At 43.4% G+C, this 23,848-nt stretch overlaps 1 protein-coding gene across 2 annotated transcripts in view; it reads left to right on the top strand.

Moving 5' to 3' along the window:
• The window catches only part of IMPG1 (interphotoreceptor matrix proteoglycan 1), a 139,747-nt gene that overhangs the window by 47,543 nt on the left and 68,356 nt on the right, over positions 1 to 23,848 (top strand). For both annotated transcript variants that reach the window (XM_084826948.1, XM_084826947.1), the window contains exons 3-5: positions 14,809 to 14,975; positions 17,475 to 17,503; positions 23,069 to 23,133. In XM_084826948.1, the coding sequence (XP_084683074.1) occupies positions 14,809 to 14,975; positions 17,475 to 17,503; positions 23,069 to 23,133 (261 nt within the window). The remainder of the gene's footprint in view (positions 1 to 14,808; positions 14,976 to 17,474; positions 17,504 to 23,068; positions 23,134 to 23,848) is intronic.

Below are 23,848 nucleotides of genomic sequence, written 5' to 3'. Positions count from 1 at the left end.
TTTTGTTTACTTTCCATAATTGTACGCAAATTTAGTCATGCAAAAATTCGGAGGGGAAAAACATCAACCAAAAATGCACATTTTCCCCCACAGGCTAAAGTGTGAAAATGTGGATTTGTGGAGAATTTGTGCATTCTTCATTTTTATTTTCACCTTTGGGGAGATATGCACACATTTGCATTAATTAATGTGCATTGGTGTTAATGCACATTAGTTAATGCAAATTTGCACATGTGGGAATTATTGCAAGTGGAACAAAATTCTCCTACAAAAAGTCTGATTCCGTCAATGAGCAGACAATGGAATTCAAGGCAGACGGAATGCATTTAACAAAATCTGTGCCTCCCTAATCCTTCCCATCTGGATTTGGGCCTGAAAGACCAAGGAAAAATGTGGGTGGTGGGTAAATTATAAGCAAGCACAATTTCTGACATTGCACAACATCATCAGTGATCACGGGTCGTCTGTTAAGCCATCAGCCTTACCTTCTAATTTCCTGGCACTTTGGAGTTTGAGCCAACATGAGATAGCTGTAACTCTGGTCTTAAGCTAATAGATTAAAAAAAAAAATCATTGAATCTGGTTTATATTCTGGATGTTGGTATTGAGCAATGTTTTTAGTTATTTTAGGTTACATGTAAAATGATAAAAAGATCAGGCCTTCCAAGTGTATACAAAATAGTCATACAGTCTTGATTCATCTGCAACATACTTGTTGGACTTCTCAGATAAGGGTTGATAACACAATCATTCATTCTGGCTAAGGTACAGAACATCAGACAGATTAACAACGTTCCATATGAACATTAGGTCTGTTGATTAATCAGCCAGTGTCTTTTCTTCTATTCAGCAACAATAGTCAACTGCACAATGTTGGGTTGTTTATTTTAGTGCTGTGCTTCCATTTTCAGCATTTCGGGGGGAGGACAAAAACTGGCAGAAGGGGCTGGGAGAGGTGAGAATTTTGGAGAATTTTCTCCTTGGGGAGGAGAACAGGGTTTCCACAGACCTTTTTAAGTGTAGGTGATTCTGGCGGGATCTTCTTTCTTTTTTTCCTTTTTTTTAAAACACCCCCTGCACTTGCAGGAGCCCAAGACTCTTCTCCAACCCCACAGTTCTTTCTAAGCTCCTAGGAGACCATGTGACCTCACCCTCTCCAATAGGCATTCAGGAAGAACTCCCAGCTGGAGAGGAGTCCTGGGATCCTGCAAGTGGGGGGGGGTGTTGTTTTAAATAGAAATTAGACCCCTCAAGAATCGCCTACACTTTAAAAAGGTATGTGGAAACCCTCCCCAAAGAGAAAATTCTCCCCTACCTGCAAAAGAGGCAGAAAAAACAATGCCTCTTTCACAGGCAGAGAAAAGGTTCCTGAAAATTGGTGGCAGGATTGGGCACAGCACTAATTTATTTATTTGTACCCCACCTTCCTACCAAGAAAAAATGGCACTCAAGGCAGCTTACAATCATAAATAAAACTTGATTAAAACGATAACAAAACAAATGCATTAAAACACAATTCAAAACATAACAATAACAGAATAAAAACAGCATCCAACCCAGCAGATCCATTTACATGCCAAAGGCCTGCTAGAATAAAACGTAGAAGAACAGCAGAGAGGGAGCAAATTTAGTCTCCCTCGGCAGGGAATTCCACAGCCTGGGAGTGGCCACCGAGAAGGCCCTCTCTTGTGTTGCCACCAAACATGCCTCTGAAGGTGACGGGCTTGAAAAAAGGGCCTCTCCCAAAGATCTTAAGACTGGGCAGGCTTGTATGGGAGAAAGTGGTCTTTCAGGTAGCCTTGCCCCTAAATTCATTATTGTGCTGAAGTTTTTTCTAACTACCCAACAGTAAGACACAAGCTGCAGCTGTGTGAACTCATTTCTGGCTCCAGTTTGTGCATTTGAGTTGTGTATTAAATTGTGATGCCACCCTTGGTTACCATCTGGGAAAGTGAACCCATGGACAATGGATTCTAATGTTGATTGCATAGATCCATTGGCATTTGCCATTCCTGTCTAGGATACACAATAATACATCTGTGTTTTCGTTATTTGCCACCATATGATTAAAAACAGCAGCTGTTTCTTCCAAGTATGAAGTATTACCATTTCTGTCTGCATTAGATTTATGTTAACAAAATTATAAAATCTTCTTTGGACTTCTTTCCTCTTTTGTAGCATTTATATTCTCTAAATGCAACACACACCTATACATTTATATACGCTATACTGTATATAACCTATAAATGTTTTGAGTTTTAATAGTATTACTTTATTATTGCTTGTGTTTTGTATTACTGCTTTATTTGTAAACTACTTTGTGATTTGATATGAAGAGTGGAATATACATGTAATAAATAAATTAAATAATAAATTGTATCGCAGTTTAGAGATGAATGTTCTGCTGGCTTCATCCATATTTTTAGTTGGCTCTGATTTATATAAAATATATCCTTGCCCATTGGATGATACAGGCTATTATTTGGGATACAGGTTTGTTAAGTCATGATGTTCTTTGTAGTCAGAACCAATATGCTCCACATCGAGGTGGATATGGAATTGACTCCCACAGATACAAAACAAGAATGTTGTTATACTGGTGAATACTAATTAGGAAATTCTGCAAAAGAGGATGCTTACTAGTTAAGAGATTTTTTTAAAAAATATCTTGGTCACTCTACTAAAGGCAGTGACCATTGTAATCATTACATAATCATCACTACATTTTCATACCTAAAATATTTGGCTGAGCTATTATATGTGTATTAAACTGGACTATATCAAAATAGATGATGGATCTACCTATCTGAAGGTTCTTTTTAATTTTATTTAAACTATATCAAGGCATACTTTGTGCAACAACTACACTCATTAAAATCTGCCACACTGCTGCTATTTTGTTCCTTTTTTCTTATTTATGCTAATGAACATGCATCTGTTCAGCTTTTCCCCCTTTGCTATTCTCTTTTCCATAAAAAACCCAGTTTCTTTTACAATGCTTCCCCTTTTATACTCTGTTAATGTATGAACACATACACGTTTTGGACATCCTCTCTTCTTCACTTCTGGCTTTGTTCTGCCTCTTTATAGTTCTGTTTTATTTATTAATAATACTCATATACTGCATAATATAACACAATCTCTGCATAGGAACATAGGAAGCTGCCTTATACTGGGTCAGACCATGGGTCCATCTAGCCCAGTATTGTTGACACTGACTAGCAGTAGTGGCTCTCCAGGGTTTCAGGCACGATTCCTTCCTAGCCTGACCTGGAGATGCTGGGGATCCATCACTTTAAAATACTCCATCCAGTTTTCTATCATGGATAATCAATAGGGGCACAGAGGTGCTGCATGCGTGACTGAAACGTGACTGAGACGTGACTGAAAGGTTGCCTGCGCTCATAAAGCCCACTGACAGGTATCCCTTTCTTCTCATCCATGTGGGAACAAATGATACCACCAAGCGGAGCTACGAAGAGATCACGTCAGACTTTGAAGCTTTGGGAAGGAAACTCAAGAACTTTGGGGCCCAGATAGTTTTCTCATCCATCCTTCCAGTAGTTAGAAGAGGGCTAGAAAGGGAACGAAAAATACTCCGGGTGAATGACTGGCTACGAAGGTGGTGCCGACGAGAGAGATTTGGATTCTGGGACCACAGGCTATACTTCCTGGAAGATGGGCTGTTGGCTAGGGATGGGTTGCACCTCACAAAGGCTGGGAAGACTGTGTTTGGCCACAGCATGAAGAACTTCATCAGGAGGGCTTTAAACTGAATCCTACGGGGAAGGGAGATGTAATGTTGGGGGTAACAATGGACATAGGCGCATGCACTGTAATGGAGAGAACAGCTCTGATAGCGCCCAATAATAGTCTTCAGACACATGTAGGAAGAAAGCCAGACTATGAAGCACATGGTCTTCGATGTCTATATACTAATGCCCAGAGTATGGGAAACAAACAGAACAAACTTGAACTCTTAATACAAGAGGGAAATTATGACCTGATAGGTATAACTGAGACTTGGTGGGATGACTCTCATGACTGGAATACAGCAATTGAAGGATATAACTTGTTCAAAAAGAACAGGAGGAACAGAAAGGGAGGTGGGGTTGCACTGTATGTGAAAAATACATATCTCTGCACAGAAATACAGGAGGAGGAGCTTGGTAGCCCCATCGAGAGCATCTGGGTTGAAATAAATGGAGCAAAGAATAAAAGGAACCTGGTGGTCGGAGTCTACTACCGGTCACCCAATCAAGGAGAAGACAAGGATGAAACTTTTGAAAAGCAAATAGCCAATGTTTTAAGGAAGCATGATGTAGTAGTAATTGGGGACTTCAATTTCCCCGGTATTTGTTGGGAGACAAATTCTGCAAAACATGGCCCCTCCAGGAAATTCCTGACTTGTGTGGCGGATAACTTCCTCCTACAGAAAGTAGAGGAAGGAACTTGAGGATCGGCTATCCTTGACTTGATCCTAACCAACAGAGATGACTTAGTGGATAAAGTAGCAGTTACAGGAACTCTGGGGGAAAGTGACCATGTTGTACTTGAGTTCTTGGTTCTAAGGGAAGCAAAAGCCGAATGTAGTCAAACGCGTACCCTGGATTTTAGGAAAGCTGATTTTCATAAACTCAGAACAATGATCAGTAAGGTTCCATGGCAAGCGATGCTAGCGAGAAAAGGAGTCCAAGATGGGTGGGAGCTTTTAAAAAAGGAAATTCTCAAGGCACAATCACAAGCAATTCCAACAAGAAGAAAAGGTGGAAGACAACAGAAGAAGCCAATGTGGCTTCACAAAAAGCTTAGGGATGACCTGAAAACAAAAAAGGACACATATAGGAAGTAGAAAGAAGGCCAAGTAACAAAGGAAGAGTACAGGCAGATAGCACAGAATTGCAGGGATGGCGTCAGGAAGGCTAAAGCTGAGAATGAGCTGAGGTTAGCAAGGGATGTTAAAAACAACAAAAAGGCTTTCTTCAGCTACGTGCATAGTAAAAGGCAGAGGAAAGAAATGGTGGTTCAGCTATTAAATAAGGATGGCAAAACGATAACAGATGACAAAGAAAAGGCAGAGGTGCTCAATTCCTACTTTGGCTCAGTCTTCTCCCCAAAGAGGGTCTATGACCCCCCTGGCAAAGGCGAAGTACAGGCTGAAGGAGCAGGATTGCAGCTTGAGATCGACAGGCATATGGTCAAGGAACACCTCATTACTTTGAATGAGTTCAAATCTCCAGGGCCAGATGAACTGCATCCTAGAGTCATAAAGGAACTGGCAGAAGAACTCTCAGAACCGCTGTCTATTCTCTTTGAGAAATCATGGAGGACGGGGGAAGTGCCAGATGACTGGAGGAGGGCTAACGTTGTCCCTATCTTCAAAAAGGGTAAAAAGGAGGAACCTGGGAACTACAGACCAGTCAGTCTGACATCAATCCCTGGGAAAATTCTGGAGCAGATCATAAAGCAATCCATCTGGAAGCACCTTGACAACAATGCCGTGATTACTCGAAGCCAACATGGATTTGTCAAAAACAAGTCCTGCCAGACAAATCTGATCTCATTTTTTGATCAAGTAACCTCCCTTGTAGACCGTGGGAATGCTGTAGACATCATATACCTCGACTTCAGCAAAGCTTTCGACAAAGTGCCCCATGATATCCTGATGAGCAAACTAGCTCAAAGTGGGCTAGATGAAACAACGATCCGGTGGATCCACAGTTGGCTACAGAATCGGACTCAAAGAGTGCTTATCAATGGGACCTTCTCAAACTGGGGAGAGGTAACGAGTGGGGTACCGCAGGGCTCAGTCCTGGGCCCAGTGCTCTTCAACATTTTTATGAATGACTTGGAGGAGGAGGTGCAGGGAATGCTGATCAAATTTGCAGATGACACAAAATTGGGAGGGATAGCTAATACTTTGGAAGACAGAAACAAAATTCAAATTGATCTGGATAGACTGGAGCGCTGGGCAGAAAACAACAGAATGACATTTAATAGGGACAAATGCCAAGTTCTGCACCTAAGAAAAAGAAACCAAATGCACAGTTACAAGATGGGGGATACGTGGCTCAACAACACTACAAGCGAGAAGGATCTTGGAATTGTTGTCGATCACAAGCTGAATATGAGCCAACAATGTGATGTGGCTGCAAAAAAGGCCAATGCTATTTTGGGCTGCATTCATAGAAGCATAGCTTCCAAATCCCGGGAAGTACTAGTTCCCCTCTACTCAGCACTGGTTAGGCCTCATCTGGAGTACTGTGTCCAGTTCTGGGCACCACACTTTAAGAAGGATGCAGACAAACTGGAGAGGGTTCAGAGGAGGGCAACAAAGATGATCAGGGGACTGGAAACAAAGCCCTATGAAGAGAGACTCAAAGAACTGGGCATGTTTAGCCTTGAGAAGAGAAGACTGAAGGGAGATACGATAGCACTCTTCAAGTACTTGAAAGGTTGTCACAGAGAAGAAGGCCAGGATCTCTTCTTGATCATCCCAGAGTGCAGGACACGGAATAATGGGCTCAAGTTACAGGAAGCCAGATTCCGGCTGAACATCAGGAAAAACTTCCTGACTGTAAGAGCAATACGACAATGGAACCAATTACCTGGGGAGGTGGTGGGCTCTCCCACACTGGAGGCCTTCAAGACGAGGCTGGACAGCCATCTGTCAGGGATGCTCTGACTTGGATTCCTGCATTGAGCAGGGGGTTGGACTCGATGGCCTTGTAGGCCCCTTCCAACCCTACTATTCTATGATTCTATGATTCTATGCGAAACAGCTGCTCTATCACTGAGCTACGGTCCCTCCCTATTCTATTAGTAAGTTCATACCTTATTCACAGTCTATTGTACCAAGTTTCTTCAGTCTATTTTAGAAATATTCCTCTCTCCTTTGGTCCTCAGTTGTATTTTCCCACACACTTTTATTTTTATTTATTCAATTTATTACCTGCCTATATACAAATACCATAGTTATTTGGGTATTCGGCATACCAAGTTAAAAACAATTTAACAAAAAAATCCAATAATATAAACAACACAGCATAAAAACAGTATACAAGAGTCAACAAAAAGGAACAAAAGGTCCAATAAAGGGAAGGCCTGTCGGAATAACAGAGCCTTTAATTCCTGTGTAAAAACCTTCAAAGAGGTCAGCAGGCGCATTCCAACCGGCAGGTCGTTCCACAACTGAAGGGTGGCAAAGGAGAAGGTCCTCTTGCATGTGGCTGCCGATCTCATATGACTTACATGTCATATTGCTGTGGCCTGCCATGTATAATCCTGCTACGTTCTCCACCCCCATCCTGTGATCAGTTTCAGAAATTGCCCCGTGGTTCAATCTGTAACCCTCCTATCTCTCACAAAGTCTTTAAAGATTGTGAATAGTTAGTTGCCATTTTTCAGGCCAGCTGTCACTTTCAGTTCTTACCAAGTGTCTATAACTGTCATTCACTTGGCTTGCTCACCTTCCTGCTCCCCACCCCCCGCTTCGATGTATATTGACCCTGAGAGGAATGCTTCCTTTACTTGCATTCCACTCAGCCTTTCTCTTCACCCTTTTGTCTGATGTGTATTGAGGCTGCAGATTTTTGCCATTTTCAACTTATTTTAACAATGCAGAACTTTAAATACAAATCCACTACTTTGCTGCAAAACCCCATGTCCCCTGCCAGTGTTCTCAGTGCAGCTTTTGCAATTAAAATAGAGCAAATATAACAGGATAATAAGAGCATTAAAAATAAAGTAAAGCAGCAATTTAAGAAACTGGCAGCAATAAAACCACTTTGTAAATAAGCTCACAAAAGATAGTAGTTTGTTATATATATTACTAGCCTGGTGAGGGCTGGCAGAAGAAGGATGAAGAGCTCCATCTTTTCTCCAGCAGCCCACTGCATTTCTGTGCTGGGCACAGAGGAGGGGGCTTCCCTCCATTGGCAGCCCATGTGGTTTCCATGCTGGACAGAGAGCCCAGGAGCAAGCAGGCAGGGGCATCTCCTGCTCCTCCTCCTCATCACCGTCGTTGTCTGGGTCAGAGTGAGAGACAGGTGAACCAGCAGGTTGCAATGGTGAAGTGGAGGAGCAAAGCCAGGAGGCTCTTGTCAGTGGGCCCCTGATGGTTGTGAACCCTTGGCAGGTGCCCAACTATGCCTATTTTATTTATTTATTTATTTATTTATTTATTTATTTATTTATTTCTATACCACCCAATAGCCGAAGCCTAGTGTTGATGCCGGCCCTGCTCCTCTGCCAACTCGCTCACTTTCCCGTATGCAATTCCTTATCACCTGTGGCTACTGGACTAGTGCTTAAATACAAGGCTGAAACAGATTACCATTTAACAATTAAAACTTAGAATAAATTTTAAAGTGCACATATGGGAACCCCACTTTTCTATAGGGGGGCTGGTGGCTTTAGCAGGAAGGTGGTGGCATGTGCTGGGTACATGTGCAAACAGATTGGTGTGCACGCTTTTCTCCACAGAATCCTCCTTTTGGCTGTTGTTATCCCTTTAAAATACTCCATCCAGTTGTCTATCATGGGTAATCAATAGAGGGATAGAGATGCTGAGACATTTTTATGGCCCATGTACTCTGATGAGAACCTGAGATTCAATGTTCTTTGCTTTTTAAAGGTGTGATTGAAGAACTTCTGTTTGTTGAGAAATGTTTGAAAATGCTATAACATTAGAAGCAGGAAGAAGCCAGTTTATAGTTGTTTGACTGGCGATTTCTAAAATTTACCTTTGGATAATACAAGTTTTCCTGTATTTAAACATACCAGTCTCAGAATCAGAATATATTAAATCATCTGCAGTCTATTAATTATAATTTGATGTGTGGCAACCTCATGGAATTTATATGCAAATCAGGCCAGTTATATTTGACTAAAAAATGTAAATTAGCCCCGGCTTATCACACATTCTCAATGTGGACAGAGTGCCAAACAAGTTCGAAACCACCCTTTATCAACCACTTCAGTTATATCACCAGTATAACTCACTTCTGGAGTATCATGTTGTAGCGCCCCAGCCTTGGGCTTCGACGTCTTAATTTAGAGGTGCCAAGATAGTGATAAATCAGATCCAGGTTTACTTACAAGGAGTACTTTATTGTGTAACTTACAGCAGTCAGGCATACCCAATGGTTGGTTCAGACAGCTTCTCTGAACCCAGAGCCATGAGGTACAATGGGTTTTATACCATACATGTTAGCAGTGAGGCAGCATGACAGCAGCAAGTGCCACCTAGCGTTCATTCCCAGCATAAACTAGCCGTGCTTGGTTCCCAGCACAGCCATGTGCAACTTCAAGACAAATAACCTTCACTTCCCAGGCAGATCTTGATAAGACTCTCTCAGGCTCATTAGTATGGAATGTGCCTGGGACTGCTACTATCAGCCCTTTGACTCATCCTGGTAAATCAAGAAGCCTGTTAGGGAAAACAGCCTGCCAACTGACCAAAGTCAGAAAGCATCTAAGCGCCTCTAAAACTACTAATAGCTTAGTTCAGGCCTGGGGCTTTACACATGTTTTTAGAAACGTGTGCAAAAAACTGATGAACATATCACAGAAAACTCAATTGGATGTGCTCATTTCTGGTCATTCTAGGCGAGCAGTACTGTTTGTATAGCACAACCATCTCTTCTCTCTATGCATGTCTTCTGTTCTGTTTACAGTTTTCCATTGCTGTGTCTTTTCATGGGTTTATTGCACATTTATCTATTTATTTACTGTATTCCCCCTCCCCGCTTTTTGGACAATTATTGTCTGCCAAATTGACCCACAGCAGTAAAAAAAGAGAGAGAGGCCCTGCCATCAGGCTTACAAACTAAAATGACAAGACACACAGGGGGAGGGGAAAAGGAAGAGGGGGGAGACCAGTGTTTCAAGGCCAGAACCAGGAGGCTAGCTCTAAGCGGGCCTCTAAATGACCTTCGGGCCAGGCTCACCTTCCCTTGCCATTGTTCTTGCTTGCATGGGGCTCTTGCTCCTTAGGCCGATGGATGGGGCCAGAACGTTCTTTCCCTTTCCTTCTGCAGTCCCGGTAGGAGAACTGTCACATGAAGCTGAGTGTTCTTTCTGGCAGGGAGGGGGAAGCGAGCTCCCTGCAGCCGCGCCTTCTCTGGCCGATGGATGGGCCTGGTCAGTCTCCCCCTTGGCTTGATGTCATTCCCGGGAAACAGAACATTCAGCCTCCCAGTGGCTCTTGGTCCTCTGGCTGATGGCCAAAGCCAGGGTGTGCTTCCCTGCACTCAAGCATTCATTGAGAGGGTGGGCGCTTTAAAAAAAAATCATTAAATAAATAAGTAAATATCCTTGAGCATTCTGTGAAGCAGGAGATCCAGTTGCCGTTCACCAAAGGGATGATTCCATGGCTGCATTTCCCTAGCGCTCAAGCAGCCACGTTTTGCCACAGGTACCTCCTTCTGTTTAGTGGACTCAGTTAGCAATCTTGTGCAATTAATACTGCAAGCACCATAAAGAGGACTAACATGCACACAAATGCTATTTTCCCTCTCTCAGGGACCGCAGGGTTGCTCTGTAAACCTCTGAGCTCCGCATTGCGTTCTTTAAGATTCTCTTGCTCCTGCTCTCAATTCCTGCTGTTGGCGCCGTTTCAAAGTTTTCAGACGGGTTTCAAAGTTTTCAGACGGGTTTCAGAGTTTTTGTATTGTTGCTGTTTTCAAACCGTCGCAAGTTTGAACGGTAAGTCACCTTCGGGGGCCCTGTTTGGGCCTATAGGTGGCTCATACATTTACGAATCAATCAGTGAAATAAATTAGTTTTTGTGAACTGCCCAGAGAGCTTCGGCTATTGGGCGGTATAGAAATGAAATGAAAAAATAAAAGCACAGTTGTTCCCCTCCAGCACACTATTCTTGGCATCACCCGATGAAATGATCAGGTATCAAGCAATGGGAAAAACCCTGGAGAGCCACTGCCAGTCGGAGGAGACCATATGAGGTGAAAGGATTGGATTGGGGCTAGCATTAATATATCCTTAGATTATTATAATATTATGATAGCATTTTCTTTCTTCTTGTGAAAAAAATACGTGGAGGTTTGGTTTTGGTTTGGTTCCTCTCAAAGCTCTCGTAGACCCTGGTCTTGTTAGGCTCATGAAACCTCGAGGTATGTATTATCTGGGAAGTGCCTGCCTCCCTTTTAAAACAATTCAATCTGCTTCTTGATGATAGAGAAAAAAACACAAAACACCCTCATTGCTTGTCTTTGTTCTTAGGAGCGAATTAATGGGCTTGTGTCGCCTGACACGCACGCATTCAGTTTTGAACAGCAGGCCATGAAATATTAGTGTGCACTGTAGTCCTCCTTGTAGCCCTTGTTGTATTAATTGCATGAGACAGGCTGCTCCGTGGACTCTGTTAACAGAGGGAGCCGCTGGAACTGTTCCTTACAGCCATGAGATTTTAGCCTACTGTGTGTTTGTTCTGAAGCCTCATCCCAGCCTTATTAGTTCTGTGCATTTGCACGTATTCACTTTTATTTCCCCAAATGATGCAGAAGCCAGCAGTGGTTCCACAGCTGTGTTGGCTATTATTTTCCACCATCGCCACAGTTTTGGCATGTGGTTTAGTTATTTGTCATCAGCAATGAGCACTTTTAACTTTGAACACATTAGAGCTAATACGTACAAGTGGTGAGCTGTTTCCATGGGGACTCTGCTTAAACCAAAGCAGGTTTTCTTTTTCTGGGGGTTCGTTTGAAAAACAAACAAACAAACCACGAATATCCTCTGACAGGGCCATAGAATGGACTCTTTGGTGAGATTTATAAGTACATGGGTACTCCATAGCTTGATTATCTCAGGCTGTGTTCAGGCAATTATTGTTATTTCTGTGGAACAATGGGAGATAATTTCCCTTTTACAATGACACCCTTCAATAGGTTGGTTGCTGCACAAATACAATGAAGGACAGACAGGACAATCTTGCTGTGGTGGAAAATGCTTGTCCAAAGACAAAATATCTTTTCAAAACTATGAGCATGCTCTTGAAATGGTCTTGCTGTGTGACAGTGGGTGGCCTTACACGATAAAGGGCGACATGAGTTGTCATGTGGATCAATAGATAAGTAATTCACCCTTTCCCGTATGTAAATGCAGCTTTAAAAATGCTTTTCAAACTATTCCATATCTTATTCAGCCACTGAGTGGAAAAGTGTTGTACTTCCAATAGAGATCATCCGCAGTTGTATCCCTTTACTGTGGCAGCACTGGGAATTATTCTGATGGCTAGTTTAAGCTTTTGCAGGGTACAGTATGAAATCTTGGAGGGTAAATGGTTTCACAAGGGTCTATGACAGGCTAAGAACATAAGAAGAGCCATGCTGGATCAGTCAGACCAAGGGTCCATCTAGTCCAGTATTCTGTTCACACAGTGGTCAACCAGCTGTCAACCAGGAAACCCACAAGCAGGACATGAGTGCAACAGCACCCTCCCACCCATGTTCCCCAGCAGCTGGTGTACAAAGGCTCACTGTCTCTGATACTACAGGGAGCACATAGCCATCAAGACTAGTAGCCATTGATAGGCTTCTCCAGGAATTTGTCCAATCTCCTTTTAAAGCCATCCACATTGGTGGCCATCACTCCATGTTGTTCAAGTTAATTCCATAGTTTAACTTTGTGCTGTGTGTAGAAGCACTTCCTTTTATCTGCCCTGAATCTCCCAGCAATCAACTTCATGGGACACCAGGTTCTAGTATTATGAGAGAGGGAGAAAAATGTCTCCCTATCCATTTCCTATGCACCATGCATAATTTTGTACACCTCTATCATGTCCCCCCTTACTCACATCTTTTCTAAGCTAAAGACAATCTGAATGGATGTATACAAAATGATGGCTCTACAAAATGGCCTCAAAATTTCTGAAAAAATTATTATCTGCACACAGCCTAACTCTTGTCTGATTTGCTGTCACCACTTCGTCCCTCCGCTATCAGTCCAACTCTTTGCAAAGAGTAGCATCCTTTATCCAAATCTGATTATTCAAACATTTTGTATATTTCCCATTCCAAATAAATGCACTATTTAGAGTAGTGGAAGATATAAAGCATGTCCAGAATAAGTTATTAGAGTTTATACTTGGTTTGTGGTAGAGGGTCTGTGCCTTTGACAGCTCCATGGTAGGCAGAAGATCAGCAGGTAAAGCATTTCCCATGACTGTATTTCCATGCCACGTAGTGCTCTATCCATAATATCTCTGCCTGTCATATAAAACCACTAAAAGCCGCATGACAGGGCACTTTTGAATTTCTGGTGTTTTATTTGCCACATCATTCTGTGAATACATTTCCTGCACTAGGCCCTGCCCTGTTAACCCTGCATTCCCTCTAACTAATTTCCCCTCCAATTTGACATTTCTTTATATGCAGATTACCCCCCTAGCAGAGGATGTCACTTTTCAGCCAACCCCCTGTAGGAATGCCTTTCTCCATGGCTTGATCTGCAGTACTTAACAGGACAAGATTTTCAGGGCTCAGAGATAAACTTGATCACCTGCTAATGCTGCAGATCAAGCTGCCCTTTAAAGCACAGCTCTGCAGGCTGCTTGAAAAGTCAGACAACCTTCTGCCCAACTCCCCATTTCCTCCTCCATTGCCCAACTTTTTGTCGCAGCCCCTTGCTATTTCTTGTTTGATCTTAAAGCCACACACACAGCATTCCTGGAGCTGCCAGCTGACCAGGAAAAAGTGGCCTGGGCTGGATGGGTTGGATTGTTTCTTGCTTTGGTCCAGTTGCAAGAAAAGAGAAGACACCAAGTTATTTTAAAGGTGTACACCTTAGGGAAATATAAATATTTCTGTGCTGGATCCTGTCCAGAACGGCCCCGGGCCATTGTAAAGCAGCAGAATTGTCGGTTTCAAGCATTCCCCACACAGACCCGCTAGCAGTGTATAACCAACACTGTCTTACTGCCTCAGATGAAAAATGCCGTTTTCCATGTCTTTTGCCCTGCTGGGACCACATGCCATCTGGAAAACAATTAAAATATATTTTAAGGATATGCCTAAATAGAACTATCACTATGTGAAACATTCACAAGAAGTACAAAGTAAAGGGTGCAATTCTATATACAGTTACTTTGCTGTAAGCCCTATTGAATGAAGACATCCCTAGTTTTGAGCAGACATGCTAAGGATCAGTCTTTAAGGCTGAAATCCTAAACACACATGCCAGGGAGTAGTTCCCATGAATGGCTGGGACTTCAGTACCTCAAAGGCCACCTTCTTCCATATGCTCCATCCAACATCTGAAGCCTTGCTCAAGGCTGTATGGCTAAAGAAGATATGGCAAATAGCCAGTAGAAGCAGGGCCTTTTCAGTAGTGGTCCCACTTTGTGGAATGTCCTCCTAAGGGAAGTTCATCAGGCCCTGGTGCTTGATGCTTTTAGCCATCTGATCAAAGCATTGTTCTTCCAGAAGGCTTTTATTTAGCTGTTGTCTTGGCTTTGTTACTCTGCTGCTCCTCCATGATTGATGTTTCATGTTTTATTCGTTTTTTGTAATTTCAGAGTGGATAAGTTAGAACCCAGGATCACCCCATCAAGCTGAATAGTGGGAAATTCAGGACAGACTAATGGAAGTACTTCTTCATAGTTAAACTGTGGGATGCACTGCCACAGGATGTAGTGGTGGGTGCCAACTTGGATGGCTTAAAAAGGGGATTTGTCAGATTCATGGAGAATAAGGCTATCAATGGATACTAGTCATTATGCCTGTATATTATCTCCAGGATCTGAGGCAGTATGCTCAGTAAAGTGCACATGTTCTTATTCTGTTGCCTCAGTTTGCCAAGAAGTCGTATGGGAAGCCTTCCGGATCTTTCTGGACCGGATTCCAGATGCAACAGAGTATCAGAATTGGGTCACTGCCTGCCAGCGAGAAACATTCTGCATATTCGACATTGGGAAAAATTTCAGTAATTCTCAAGAGCATTTGGAGATAATTCAGCGGGTAAGACATTTTTAAAAAATAAATTTTATTAATATATAAAGATGGTACAAATGTATCCAAATCTATAAAACAAATAATATACAACTGATTAAACAAAGAAATGAACATGTCACATATAAACACGTAGGCGAACGTCAAAGGGTAAGACTTAAAAGGCAGGTTTGCATGTAATGCTAAGCCACCCTGCAAATAAGGCGTGGTGGGTTGTTTGGTGAACAACCCATGGTATGCCCGACAGGCGATTGGACATGCCGTGACTTGTTCTCCCCCTCCTTCCCCCTCAGTCCTCCAGCTGGCTCTGGCACATATCCCAGGCTCCTTTGCAGCAGAACCAATCTTGTCTCCTTTCCCCGGCCTGCTCCCTGTTCCGATCGCTACTCCTTTTTGTTTGCTGCTTTTCCCCAGTTCTTCAGGAGTACGCAAATGTGTTCGTAATTTTTTAATTACTTCTGGGAACTTTTTTCGAGGGGAGAGGGTTGTCAATGTGCACAAATTGTGGCCATAATTTGCTCAAATTGCAGCCATAATTTGTGCAAGTTACAGCCTCAGATTGCGCAAATGAAACAAACTATGGCTGCTATGTGCGTGGATTTCTATTAACCCCCCCCCCCGCCCCGAAATCCACAAGATGGTCTGACTCAATGCAGATCGAGGCAGGCCGTCTTGTAGGTAAGTGAACCAAAGCCCTGGGGGCCAAGCTGATGGAAGCTCAGGGAGCTTCACTCCCTGGATGGATTCCTCTGATGTCCCTAATGTGGAGTTTTGCCTGGTCAATGTCCTTGTATGTTTAATCTGTCAAAGGGAGCAGTAAAGTGCAGAAGGTAACATACAAGGAAATTGACAAGACAAGGCTGCATATAGGCTAATTTGTGCACAGTTGCTAAGGTCAAACCCAGCAGCACAATTCAGAGCACCAAAAATGGAGGGAAAAGGCAAACGGAGTACGTACAGCAAAAGGCGGGGGAACATCTCCCCCTTGGCGATGTGATCCCCTCACTTTTAAGTGTTGAATTGACATTTCTCAGTGTCCTCCACCTTTTCAACTCTTCCCCAAGTCTCCAGCTATTTTGGAAAGGGGAGATATTAACTCCCCACCCCTTTTCGCTGCTCCTTTAGCAGTTATACAAATCCCCCACCCATCGTGTACTCCCCAGCCCTTAAATTTGAGCAAATTTCCCCTCCATTTACTTCACAGCCTTTAAATTTACACAGACATTCCCAATGGTTAAAAACAAAACCCTTAGAGGGTGGCAGAACAGGACAGAGCAAATGGGGCACCTGCACCAGCGCTATTTCGCCCCCCCCATGGGGTCCCATTTATTCTGTCCCATGCAGTCACCTACTCAGGGGGTTTTAAACAACTGTCAGAGAGATTTGTGCACATTTGCTGAAGTGCAGTAACTACAGCAGTAACTGCTCTAAAAAGGAGCAGTGAAAAGTGGCTATTGGGGTGGGGGTAATATCTTCCCTTGGAGTATCTGGAGACTCAGGGAAGTATTGAAAATGTAGAGGACACTGAGAAGTGTCAGTTCAAAACATAAAAGTGAGAGGATCGCATCACCAAGGGAGAGATGTTGCCCCCCCCCCCTTTTGGTGCACTTACTCCATTCACCTTCCCCCTGCTTCCCATTTTTGGTGCTTCTGAATTGCACTACTGGGTCCCTCCTTTCTCTTCCTATTATTTCTGCCCCGGCCCTTCGCAACTGTGTGCAAATTAGCCTATATGCAGCCTCATCTTGACAGTTTCCCTGTATGTTACTTTTCCACTTCACCACTCCCTTTGACAGCTGTAACATACAAGGAAATGGACCAGGCAAGACTGCATGTATTGGACAGCTGTAAGTGCACATTTGCGCACTTGCAAAAGACTGACCCCAAAAATATATTAAAAAATTACCACCCCATCTGCACAATTTTCAGGCACTGAAAAAATTAAAAGGTGGCAAACGAGTGATGGTCCTTCCAAAGTGCCATTTGGGCATTGGTGGAGAGGTAGTCACTGACGAGGGAGGCAGCACTGCTGAGATTGCGAGGAGCAGCATGGGCTTTTGCCAAGTGGTTCTGTAGCTCATCCTGGCAACCCATAATCAAATACCTCTCCCGGGTTTGGATGACACAACCAACCATGGGTATGAACAATCCTACAACAAGTCATAGGTTCTCAGGGTGGCTTCATCATGAAAATGAAGCCACCCTCTGGAGAATGCGCTGCGATCGAATGACATGACAACCCACCATGGCTGGCTGTCCATCGTGGATTGTTGTGACATGCGAACCCAGTCACAGAGTACATTTTCTAATACATAAAAGTGTCTCTTCGAAAAGACCAAGGCACATTCTAAAAGATTAAAAGGCCCACTGAAGGGGGCAGGGGAGGGAATGACATTGGAATGAATCAGGGTGTAATACTAGACAAGAGAAAGTAATTAGACTTTTCCATTTTGTGTTTGAATAAACTTTCAAATAATCAACTTTTCTCTCTTTAAATATTTTTTGCAGCGAGTAAAACATAGATCCTTCCAGGATAGGTAAGTAAACCAAAAATAGAGTACTTGCCAGCTGATGCTGATGCTTTTTATTAACAAAACATAAAAGGTATGTGAGGACTTATGAATGTGTATGCATGCATAACAGTGGATTTTATTGTGCATGTTTATGCATGGAAAATAGATATGAGTATGATGTACAGTTCTCATCCCTTTTGTGTTACTGCCATGAAGAGTGTCAAAAATCCTCTAGGTCTCATGTACTCATGAGTGGTACCCGCAAACACTGAGTGATTCAGCATTCTCCTCTCTTCATGAAGGATTTATTCTACAATCCTATCCAGTTTGCAAAGATGTCTGGAGTTGCGTCTGATCAATCTAATAGAGGTTTTGCAGGTAGCTTTGTGATTCAGGCATTTAGGGTGCAATCCTATGGGGATAGGCAACCGCCTATCCAATGCAGGGCAGGAGAAGCATGGAGGAGATTGTTCCCTCCATGCTTCTCGTGCCCTGCATTTTCGGCTCAACAGCCAATTGTGACTGTCTAGCCATGGGAGGGCAGAGTGAGGGAAGAGGCTGCTGTACAACGCGTTGGATGTGTCGTACAGGCATTTCTGCCCTCCCTGCCCTGGAACGCCCTCTGGGAATGTCCCTTTTTGCCTCCTCTGAGCTCCTTTTGCAAGCACGGAGCATGGGGCTGTTCTGCGCTGCCTCCAAGGCAGTGTGGAAGTGTGGGGAGGTCAGTTCTGAGGTCGTTTCCCGGAAAACCAGCTATCCTATGGCCATCTAGCCGCTGTCTAGCGGCCGTAGGATTGCTCCCTCCGAGGACTATTCCGCCGTTAGCTATTGTAGGCTGAATATCTTTCAAATTCCAGGATGTCTTTTAAAGAAACATGATTCAAGATTAATTAAAGAACTGAGATGTGTAAGCTCAAGGGTTCTGTTAGTGTTGAATTTCCTACTTCTGCGTGTATAATCTTTGTTGTTTTTACATGAATTAGTTTAACTACACTATAGCATATAGCCCAATATTGTGTGGTCTGGTTTTGTCCACATTCCCAAATCCAGGTGCTCAAATGATGGTGCCCACTTTGAGCTATTCCCACATACTTGATTTTTTTTTTTTTTTTAACAAAGTGAACAGTGTAATACCTGGTCAGGGCACCCATTTTATCCCACTGATTCTACTCTGTAAGCAGAGTTATGGAAGTTGGTATGTAGGATGATGTGAGTTTCTTCCTCCTATGTGACAGTGCTCGCATGAGTAGACCTCTTGTACAAGCTTGTTGAATATACAAGTCAGCAGAAGGGTAAAGCTTCTGAGCATGAGTTCTGTATTTCTAGGTCTTTAATCTGAGCCTTGGTAGCCACCAGATCAAGCAGGAAGGATTTTGGGAAGGCCATTGTATGGGAAAATAGTACTTAAATCCACAGTATGATCTTGGAGTTTGGGATTTATCCACTTGGTAACCTGACAAAGGGAGAGAAGATGATGTTATGGAGTCCTCTTCTTCCTTTCCACTTGATGCCCAGAGTGTTTCCTCCTTGCATTTCCTCCTTCCTTCCCTTGCTCCAGCCATTTCTCCTCTGGAAATTCCATAGATTACTGACACAGTGCATGCGTTGGATGCATAATGTCCCAAGCTATGACTCTGTCACTTCCAAGTTACAGATGTGGAGGAGTCTACTTAAGCTTGAGAGAACTTGGTAAATTGCTATTTTAGACAGGGTAGACAGCCGTGCATCAGGACAGTGGTTGACAATATAAGGCAGCTGCCTCTGTCTATATAGGCATCTTGTTAGCTGATACTATATTTGACATCGCCAGGCTTGCTCCCTTCACCTGTCTGCTTGCTATTGCGCTGAGCATCTGTAAGACAAGAGTCATGTGTTGTAGTAGTCCTGTTTCTCTACAATAAATATATTCCATAAAATAATATGGATTTAGTTTGGAGGGTAGTTTTTGTAGTCCTTAACTTATTATTCATGTAATAATATTTTGCTGAACCTGGCATGAACCCTATAGACATCTCTATCCTACTACCTTCCTCCCTTGTGCTAGTGCACCACACTGATTTTTTCCCCATGTGCAGAACCATGAAAGAAGGTGAGCATGGGCTGCGGATTTCATGACTTTCATTAGAATCTGCTGACAGCCGTGATATAGCAACCATGCTGAGTGCTATGCTATGTCATGTACAATACTGGAATAGCCCTTCAGAGCAAAAAAGAAAGCTGATGTTTGACAACATGCCTCATTGTGGCCCAAACTAGACAGGAAATTAGTTGACCTCCACAGATGCTAAAAAATGTTTTTTAGCATCTGTGAACTACAGAGGCAACTTAATCCTTACATAGAGTAGCATGTCTTGGGCTGACTATTACACTGTATCTCTCTTTCTCTCTCTCTCTCTCTCTCTGTCTATCTATCTATCTATCTATCTATCCATCCATCCAATCACCCTGCTGCTCATGAACAGCTAATCATGTGATGAAAACCGCCATGTGGATATCTGTTCAAAAGTGTCTCCTCATGACAGCTGTAATATTGTTAAGCCTGTCACATTATAGGAGAAAGATGGCTAAACTGCTAGGCTGTGATTGAGAACCTCATTACCTGGCTCCTTAACACCAGTACTGGATTATTATTTTTTGGCCCCCTGGCAATTATGCCACATGGGATCATCTTGTTCCCAAAGCTATTTAAAGTCTATATGAAGCCATTGGGAGCAGCCCTTAGAAGATTTGGAGCATGGTGCCATCACTATGCCAATGACAATCAGCTCTATTTCTCGGTCAGGAGAGGCTATGCAGGTCCTAGACTGGTGTCAGAACTCAGAACACAGTAGTGGGCTGGATTGAGGCCAGTCAGCTGAGACTGAATTCCTTACTGACATATATCTTGCAAGCTTACTTGCAAGCTTATTTAAAAGCTGATAAATGCAATTCATTCCACTAACATGAAAGCACTCCAGCAACCATCACCAGGTACCGTAATGGTGTTTAAACTTCCTTGTCTTGACAGTTTCCATTTCAGTCTCGGCATTAATTTTATTTTATTGTGGCTCTTATCCTTCATTTTTTTGGATTGCATTTCTTCTTCTTCTAAAAACTGGATACATTTTGTACCCAGAGGGCAAGAATTTGAGGAAAGTTATGAGTGGAGGAAAATTGAGCCATAGGACCGGTTCACCTTGTTTTTCTGTCAAGGGTCGCTTTCCTTCAGGTGTAATCTTTGGGGGTCTGCATTCCAGGGCCAGAGCCAAATATAGAGGCAAGGCCCTGCCCCACTCTTTCTGCCATCCCCTTTCCCCTCTCTCCTTCCCTTTTCTTCCCTGCCTGGAGGTCATCAGGAAAGTGACAGATCGCTCTTTACAGAGGCCTGAACTGATTATTTGCAGAGGATCTGCCCTCCTTCCACTGCTCTGTCTCTTTGGGCTCTTTCCCCCTTTTCCCTCTCTCCTCCTCTTTCTCTCCCTCTGGACTCCTTCCATCTGCATGAAATTAGGCTGAGGGCCACACGAAATTAGGCCAAAGAGTACAGTTTCCCCACCTCGAATCTAAAGAAAAAGAAGCAACCCTGCACACTGCCTAAAAATAACGATGACAATGGCTCATTCCAAGTGGAAATTTAGTGTAGTAGATAGGTGAATCTGTCATGCCTTTAGAAGCCTTCACAGCATTGCTTCATCCTGTCTTTTTGCCCTTGTTCCTCATTATATCCCTGTATGTGACCTTTGCCCCTCCAACCCATCACTGCCTAAAGTCTCCTGCCCTGTACAAGTGGGCAGAGTGGGCACTGAGATGGAGCTGCCCATTCTCCCTCACTACCCCCTACACTGGAATTCTTTTCTTGTAGCACCCCTCTTGATCCCTCTCTTCCTTCAAAACCTTTCTTAAAATCCACCATTTTCAAGGGACCTTTGGCTTAACCCCTTTATCTTAACCTCTAACATTTGCTCACATTTATTCCTTACTGCCATCATCTCTCTCTGCTATGGATGTCAGAGAAATCTAGGGATGTTGTGGGAGTCTGAGAGGGGTGTGTGGAGTCCAGCAGACTTCCCCCACTCAGCCTCCTGGACCCTGTTCGCTGAGCCACAGTGCTTGCTGAACCCCACTCACCGAGCCACTGCGCCATCCCTGAGCATCGGGCGGCCACTTGACCCCTCAGCAAGCCGCCATTTTGCAAAGAAGCGGTGGCTTGGGTTATTCCGTAAGTGTAATGTTGCATAAATGGTGGCTGTGAAGGGGTGTATAATGGTCCATTTACGCCTATATCGTGGCATAAATGGACCCTTTACAGCCACCATTTATGCAACATTATATTTACCGAAAAACCCGAGCCACCATTTATTTGAAAAATGGCAGCTTGCTGAGGGGTTGGGCAGCCACTGGGCACTCGCAGACCACACAGTGGCTCGGCCAGGGAGCCAAACACGGCTGGCGGGCAGCAGCTCAGTGAGCACTCAGCAGTGCGGATGGAGGTAAGTCTGTCCATCCCTAGAGGAATCAGCAACGGATTCAGATGAGTTCAGATTTCTATGAATCTGACCTGTGGATTCCGCAGCAAACCGGCTTTTTCTGCAGACTTGTGGACCAGTTTTTCACTTGGGGGGCGCTGGATTTGTGCAAATACACACTTGTGCAAGTGGCATTAGCACAAATGTGCATTTGCAAACAAACAAAATTCTCCTACAAAAAATCCACTTCTATCAATGAACAGACAACAGAATGAAGGACACCTGACAATTCACAAAACACAGATGGGAGCGATTTTTAAAAATCGTACTACCCTGCTCTCTGCCCTCTCTGTGTTGTTTCCCCTATTGCTGAATTTAGACAAGAAGCTCCCTGGGGAGAGTGAGTGATCTCTTCTGGTTATGAAGCCACAAAGCACCACGTACATTGATCAGAATTATTATTATTTATGACAGTAATAGCATACATTCCTCATTGGCTTCCTACTTGAACAGAAAGAGATGGTTTAATTATGGAAACAATAAAATATATTTTAAATGGTTAAACGTTTATTTGATTACTTGGGCAGCTTCCATCAAGTTAAGGTGAGGTGGGGTCATTTTCAACACCTCTAACACCTCCCCCCGCTGCTGCTGCCGCTAGATCAAACTCCTGTGGGCACCCTGCAGAATTGCCCACGTGGTGGAGGCAAAAGAAATTGTGGTGTGCCACTGATATTCAGCAGCAAATTGCTATGGAGCATGTATTAGGTCAAATTTAGCTTGTTCTTGAGCTAAATTTGGCCTAATTACCACTCCCTAGAGGAATCTGACCTAGTTATTGCTCTGTAGCAGTAAACAGATGTCTTTTTTTGCCGCGACAAATTTCAGCAGTGCGGTGGCGGTGGGGAGCATGTGTTGCCCATCCCTAATCTAAAGCATGATGTAGCCAAAGTAAAGCAGATCCATGGATTTAAGCACAAGAGATTTAAACAGAAGCTTAGCTCTCCTATTGAAGGCAATAAATCTTAAGAGGGTACCTTTACCTGGATTGTGGCTTTAGTGTTTAAGTCAAGGAAGAATGAATCCCTTGTCCTTTTATCTTCATGGCCCAATTTACTATGTTCACTTATTGCTTTCTTGATAGAAAAGAGGAAATTTCTACAGAGAAAACCAGTAGCAAAAAAACAGAAGAACTCCCTCTTGCTACAGGTAAAACATGCCATAGGCTCCTATTTATTAACAGTGAGTACTTTGATTATTGTTACTGTATTGTTATTGTTCAGAATTTCAGAATTCTGCTAATGCTAATGGCACACCTTTTGAATTATAAGCCTTGTATTTTCCCATGGCTCGAGAGTACTTTACAAACTAGGCTTTCCAGCACTTAAACCACAGCATTTGAAGTGCTCTGTTCATCTCGCTTCTGCTATAAAATACATTTCAGGAAAGCTGCTGAACTTTGCCAGGAGAAATGATGATCAGACAAGAAATTCAGTTAAATCTGCACCAGGTTATTGGAGGCATGTTGGTGTTAATACATGCAAACATGCACTACTATGTACTGTCAAGCAAAATTCTTCCACATTCATACCGGAACGGTATCTGAAGATACGGCAGCATGGAGCCAAACTAAACATGATGCCATTATCTGGACCCAGGGTTCCAATTCCCCCTCCTCAGGAGGGGAAGCCTCTGATATAGACCTCTCAGACCCAGCCGAGGATGTGTCCACAGAAGCACCCACTGGTTCCCGTCTCACCTCAGGGCCCTCGGCCCCAGAAGAGCCTCTGGGACCAGTCCCCCTGCTTCAGGGGAGGTCACGTTGCCATCCTCAGATTCTGAGGACTCTTGTTCTGAAGCCACCGCCACACCCCAATTGGCTCCATGCCATCACAGCCAAAGGCTTCAAAGGGAAGGCCCCTTT

The sequence above is a fragment of the Heloderma suspectum genome, chromosome 1 (assembly GCF_057233095.1).
Source record: "Heloderma suspectum isolate Gila_16-S chromosome 1, 16-S_ref, whole genome shotgun sequence".
NCBI lineage: Eukaryota > Metazoa > Chordata > Lepidosauria > Squamata > Helodermatidae > Heloderma > Heloderma suspectum.
This window is presented reverse-complemented; position numbering and strand designations above follow the sequence as displayed.